This window comes from Arachis ipaensis, chromosome B06 (genome assembly GCF_000816755.2).
Source record: "Arachis ipaensis cultivar K30076 chromosome B06, Araip1.1, whole genome shotgun sequence".
NCBI lineage: Eukaryota > Viridiplantae > Streptophyta > Magnoliopsida > Fabales > Fabaceae > Arachis > Arachis ipaensis.
In genome coordinates, this window is record NC_029790.2 from 120,433,444 (window position 1) to 120,440,254 (window position 6,811).

General features: G+C 36.7%; 2 protein-coding genes and 1 pseudogene across 2 annotated transcripts; 1 reads left to right on the forward strand and 2 right to left on the reverse strand.

The window, feature by feature from the left end:
- On the forward strand, positions 447-980 carry LOC107647418 (cell surface glycoprotein 1). Its single transcript, XM_016351493.1, has one exon. It carries the CDS (start codon positions 447-449, stop codon positions 978-980), a length of 534 nt encoding a protein of 177 aa, XP_016206979.1.
- Positions 610-4,834, reverse strand: LOC107647419 (annotated as a pseudogene).
- On the reverse strand, positions 5,072-6,015 carry LOC107647420 (E3 ubiquitin-protein ligase RNF130-like). Its single transcript, XM_016351495.2, has one exon. It carries the CDS (start codon positions 5,995-5,997, stop codon positions 5,236-5,238), a length of 762 nt encoding a protein of 253 aa, XP_016206981.1. The 5' UTR covers positions 5,998-6,015; the 3' UTR covers positions 5,072-5,235.

Sequence of the window (6,811 nt, forward strand, 5' to 3'; positions counted from 1 at the left end):
ATCCATATAAAATAATTTTACAGTAATTTTACAGATATATCTAATAATATAATATTATATTAATAAAAATAATAACTTTTTATATTATCTGAAATAATCAGAAAAAAATAGATGCGATTAAATTATATATAAAATATTTTACAACATCGAATTATCAAAATTACTGTCATAGTATATAACGAAACAAATGAGAAATAGCGAGAGAGAGCAGTTTGATGTACAAACAGCTCGCACTATTGCAGGATTCGGAAAATGACCACCGCCAAGAAAAGAAATCCTTTGGTCACATGTAACATCACTGCATACATGGGTAGTGACTAGTGAGCGTTAGCTTATAAATAGATTCCTCTGAAGGGTGGGATGAGCATCCTACCGGCCACAGCCACAAAGAAGCCACAAATTCACAAGGCTTTGTATTCTTTGTATTCCCCCCTTCTTTTTCTACCATGGCTTTGCTTTTTCTTTTGCCCCTAGTCATTTCCCTGAGTGGTGTTTCAGCCATTGAATTAGCAACTGAGCCAATATCTCCATCTCATGCATTCCAAGAAAACAAACCAATAACCCCAACTCCATCTCAAGCTTTTCCTGCAAGTTCTGAACCTATAACACCATCTCATGATTTGCTTGAAATTGAGGCAATAACCCCGACACAATCTCCTTCCCCTGCAAAAGAGCCTATAACACCATCTCATGATTTTCCGGAAAGCAGGTCAATGACCCCAACCCCATCTCATGCTCCTACAAATGAGCCTATAACTCCTCATATTGTGCTTGCAAGTGAGCCTGTAGTCCCATCTCATGATTTGCATGCAAACAGGGAAATAGCCCCAACCCCATCTCCTGCATTTTTCGCAAATGAACCAATAGCTCCTCATGCTTTCCTTGCAAATGAACCTTCTGCTGATGACGAGTCAGACCCCCCAGTTGATTCAGTGTCTCACATTCGAAGCTTCTACAGTTCCAGAAAGATTAACATTTAAACACGCCAATCATGTCTGAAATCGAGCGATCATGTATCTTAGTATCCATCAGTAATAATTTTGAGAGGGAAATATTCAATATCAAAAACGGTTGATTATATACAATATCTTAGTATTCAACGGCATTATATCTTTATGAATACTATAGAAACGGTTCAAGTTTCAGCATCTTTCTTGCGTGAAATTAATATGCAACATCAGTGTTAGAACAGAACTGCTTATAGGAGTTATTATGTAGCGGTCATCGCTTTTATCGTCTTTCTACTTTGCTTCTTTACTCTTTTTATCTTTTGTTTTTTATTTTTCTGGGTATCTATCTGATCAAGGAAGATTGTTGAGAACCTGCAACCAATAGCAGATTGGTTGGAATTAGTAATTTTATCATTTCAACACCATTAATTTTTGAAAGGTGAAAACTCAGGTGCAGTTAACTTCAGGTGAAATTAATAGCTGAAAACCGTTAAATGATTTGAATGATTTAACTAAATTTTCATCTAACGGCTTTCAGTTATCAACTTCACGTGAAATTGACTGCACCTGAGTTTCCACCTTTTTGAAAACAAATAACTAGTAATTTAATTAACAATTTTATCATTACAAACAGTATGAAATGTGTGGGATTAAAAAGAAAAATCTAATTTAGGTGAACTGGATGAAAATGTTTTAATTTCCAGTCATATTGTGTTTGCATGGTCATATACCTCCCTTGAGAATTTCATAGAAGTAACAGAGTTATAATTACCTCTCACCCTTCCAAACTGAATCTTTGCTTTTTCTATCTGTCTTGTCAATGTCGGAAGACTAGTTTTATTTTTGGGCTGCTGAATGGTCTGAAGAATTATCACATAAAGGAAGTTAATAGAACTAGTATAAAAACAAAACACTAACAAACTCAGGCACTTAAAAAATCACTGCAGATGGTTACGACTTACACGGTTAGGAATCACTTCCTGCATCTTTGCAGGTTACCAGATGCGCAATCTTGAATATTATAATTTTCTCCTTCCTACAAGAATCAGTGGCGATTTCTTTCCTTTTTTTCCCCTTAAATTGTTATGAAAAGTTAGCACCTATAGCCATAACTACCACAAATCACATGGTTTGCATCTCCTGCCTCTGTCCAGTTCCTTACATGCTCATCTGCGTAGCTTTACGGTCCATTTTTTCCGTAGTCGTCTGTCAGTGGCGTGTCAACCATTGAATATAATAGGCCACAACTGCAACCTCCATTAGTTAATGTTTTGCTTGCAAGCCAATAAATAGAGAGCCGCAGCCTGCATCAGTTCACATTAGAAGAGTGGCTATGGGTGATTATAGTGGGTCAGCTACTTCAGGGTTTAACACGGTTGCTTCTATTCTAATGTCTCATAGCTCTTTACTAGACTGGACACAAACCAAGAGGGGAAGATACATCGGGACCAAGTTCATCGCTGTTTTCCTCTAGGGAGATTAACTTTTATCGAGAAACACTCTAGACCAACACTTGAGTGATCTTTCATCTTAATAACTCTTGAAAATACCAAGTTTTATGAAATAGCTGTTACAACACTGTTCACCCTCTGCATTGATTATTCATTAACACCCCTTGGACATGATCAAGGCATGTTTAAGTGTTCATGTCATGGCATCTTTCTCCTAATAGGAGCATAGCAGGTCCTGGTTTGTCTGAAAACCTTCTATGTTATCTGAATCCCACAACCGTTCAGTAATGTTGACATTAGCCATTCCAAAGCATAACTCCATCCAAAATTTTAATATTAGCAATTCCATTTTGAAAGACACTTTTCAAAGAAGAAACTCGTTTGAAGTGAACCTTAAGCAGTGGTTATGTTCTTGCGACTAGGATGCGATCATCAGAGATTAATAAGTAGTACTGCAACACCACCTTTTCGGCAACCACCTCAACTAATTTTGGCCTTCCGAGTAGCAGAAACAGTTCAAATAGAAGTAATTTAGGATTTAATCAGGCACATTTGAGCAACTTTAAGTCTACTCCTTTTGTTAATTATGACAATTGAAAATACGAAATCTTTTGGACAATGCTCAATTAAGTAGAAACAAGGCTCCACCCTGGAGTTTTCTTTAGTCTTTTTTCTTTCATAACCCTCCTGTGTCTCAAAACTTCAATCCATTGTCCAGCCTCTGCATATATATTCGACATAGCAACATGAACACCATGATTATGAGGTTCCAGAGTAAGAATTTCTTCTACGACTCTTTTAGCAACCTTCGTATTTCCATTATTTTTGCAAGCTGCCAACAAAGCTCCTAAAATAACAATATCAGGCTTCCAAGGCATTCCTTTTACCAGTTCCTCTGCCTCTATCAACTTACCCTCTTTCCCAAGAAGATCCACCATGCACCCATAATGTTCAATCTTCGGGTCAACCCCATACACATTTTTCATCGAATAAAAGATCTCACGACCAACATCAATCAAGCCAGCATGGCAACAAGCCGACAAAACCCCTAAGAAAGTTAATCGTTCGGGATGACAAGTTGCTCCTCCTTCAGCTTCTCAAAGAGACCAAGAGCATCTTCAACATGTCCCTGAGCAGCCAACCCAGAGATCATCACATTCCAAGTAGCAACATTTCTCTCAGTTCAAGCCATAACAATCTCCCCATTCTCTGCATACATGTAAACCAACGCCGTCCCAAGAATCACTTTCACTTCAAACCCCTTCACCTTCATGAACTCATGAATCCTCTGCCCAAGCTCAAGATACCCCGCCCGAGCGCAAGCCGATAACACCGAAGCATGGCAGCATTGGGCTCCAATCCATCTCCAACCATCTCATCAAAAAGCCCCGAAGCCTCGTCATAACATTGATTCTGAGCATACCCACAAACCATCGTTGTCCATTGACTCAAACTCCTGGCCGGCATTTCATCGAACATATCGCGTGCACGGGCAAAATCACCGGAGACAGAGTAACACCATTGGCCACGTGGGAATCAAAGCACATTCCGAATTTCAGCACGTGTGTGTGAACCTGGGTACAGGCTGGCAGGGAGGGAATGTTAGAGCAGGCTTTAAGGAGAAAGGGGAAGGTGTGTTTCCCGGGAATAGCGCCTAGCTTCCTCATGGAGATGTGAAGGCAGAGAGAGTGATGGGGATTGGGGCTAGAGGCCTGGGCGCGGACTTGTTTGATGTGGTGTATTGTGGTGCATTGGTCGGCGAGGAGAGAGAGACTAGGAGGAATGGTTGAGAAGAGTGAACAGGGGAAGCGGTGTTTGAGCGAGACGTGCAGTTTTGGCGGCACCATTCGAAGAAAGGTGGTTGGTGATCAGAGACTGGGAGTTTCCCAAGGTATCCGCCACCGGCGGCAGCAAAGCAAGGTTGTTGCGGAATTCAATTCCCGACCGATTAGGTGCTTCGTGCAGAAGGCGGAATTCAATTCCCGACCCAGAAGAATGAAGTAACCATTCAACCAAGCTAAGTGTACTTTCACTGATTCTTATCATACATGTATGCACGTTATTTGACCTCAACGCGTTAGTTTTTTATGAGTCAAAAGTCAAAACTTTACATTCGGCCAATATCTAGTGCCAACTGGCAACTTAACAAATGATTGTGAAGACACACGTCACATCCAAATTTAACGAAGATTGTGAGTGCTCTCTTACCCATTTCAAATCAAGAACTCAAGGCCAGAACACAAAATATCTGCTCAGAAACACGCAGATAACGAATAATCCTCTCCCGCATTCACACAAAAAGTACAAATTAAAAAAAAAAATCACATCGCTAAAAAGTAAAAACCCTCACCCAGACCGCAGAACACGGAGCATCTGCCCCTCATCCCTTGGCAAAGTACCTTGTGCCACACCTCCTCATCCCCTATTTTCCTTGTCGCTTTTATAATTTTTTAAATAATTTTAACTGAATTTTTCCACATTATGGTCAACAGCGAAAATTCTTATTCTATTCTGTCCAAAAAGGAATTCTTATTCTAATTCCGAATCCTTTCTTTCTTTAACAAACAAAAATAAGGTTTTTCTTTTTCAATAAAGCTGCTTAGAAAATTAAAACAGAAAACAATATAAAAAAGAAAAAAAAAATTGGGAAAGAGAACTCCACACAAAATGCATAATATTATTCACATGATGAATTACATCCAAATTACACAGAATCAACTAACTAATTTTTTTTCATGATTAAATGCATAATACTATTCACATTATGAACTAGAACCAAACTACACAGAAGAATCAAGTAACTAATTTCAGTTTTTATTTACATTTTTGGCGATCTAATTTGTTGCCATCGGATAGCGACATAAAGGGCATAAATGACTAGTCTTGAGCCAGTGGATGATGCATTCTTGATGATACACATGCTTACAAGGCATTGATAAAACTTGTTCTGCATCATCACCGTAATCAAATTCAGATAGACAAATACTGCACCTCTCTGTTGCATTGTTATTCTTTTCAAGCTTCACTTCCTCAAGAGAATCAATGGCACTCTTCGAAGTAGGAACCATCTTAATATTAGTATTTCCCATGGACTCTTCAATGATGAAGTCGGTGATAATGTCGTCGTAGTCATCAACAAACACAAACGAATTCTGGATAATAATGTCCAAATTCAAACTGAACAAACGAAAATCAGGTCTTTCGTAGAGGAATCCGGAAGGACGAGTTTGAATTGTGTCTTCCGCGTAGGATATGACATCTGGCATCATGTGATGAATCAAGACATTTGGTATAACATCATCAGGAAAATGCAATTGCATGTGTGATGAACCGTTTTGAAGGAATTCTTGCGCTTGCATTAGAATTGAGCTGTGACATGCAAACGTATCAATGGCTCCTAACACCGGCGGATAATGTGATTGTGGTTGTTGAGGATGAGTAGTCCAACACGTTTGATGCCTAACTCGTACCTTGAGAATGAAGTAATCTGCTGTTTTATCTCTCATGTGAGTTAGATAAAGTTGCAAATCTGCCTCCTGTTCTTGCAACAATGAGGGAGATGACACTTCCCAGGAAAAACCAAATGGCCACGTCATGATGATGAAATTGAGAACTGGTTTGATGCTTCAAGTTCGTTTATCAGAAATATAAGAAACTTTCTCTAATAGAAATAAGAATCAAACTGAGAATTAATCTTGTTGCTTTCTGCTTACTTATATAGAAGGGAGGCCACTCAGATAAACACGCCTAAAATGTCTTTTTTTAAAGATGTCTTTATGTTGTGTTTTAATTGGTTTTGGTATAATTTATTCGGTCTTCCTCATCACATATTATTAAATTCCTCAAAAGATTTTCTTTCTAAAAACAATAAAAAACATTTAATTTGGACTAAAACAAAAAAAAGTAATAGATTAACTATTAGATTTTTTTTTAAAAGATTATTTACATCAAAAAATATATCACATTCATCAATATATATATATATATAAAACAAGCTCAAGCGTTTAAAAATTTTTATAAATAAAAAAAATAATTAATTTATATTCGTACAATATATAAAATAATTACTATATTATTATTATATTATAGATTAAGATTCACTAATTTAATTTTTTTTATTTTTAATATAAGTATTAGAAATAAATAAAATTTTTATAATTAAATGTAGTGTAACAAAATATATATAATATTAATTAGTTCTTAAAAATTTTAAAAAAATAGTTTCTCATTTTAGTAAAATAACTATTTATTAAAGTAGACAAATTAATTATTTTCTTCTCATATACGGTTTTTTTAAGACATAAAAGCAATTAATTAGGACATTGGTTAAGATAATTAAAGTCACTATTTCATTAAATTTTTAATTTAAAGAAAAATCCTAGTTAATTTTGGTATAGAAATTTCGAATTT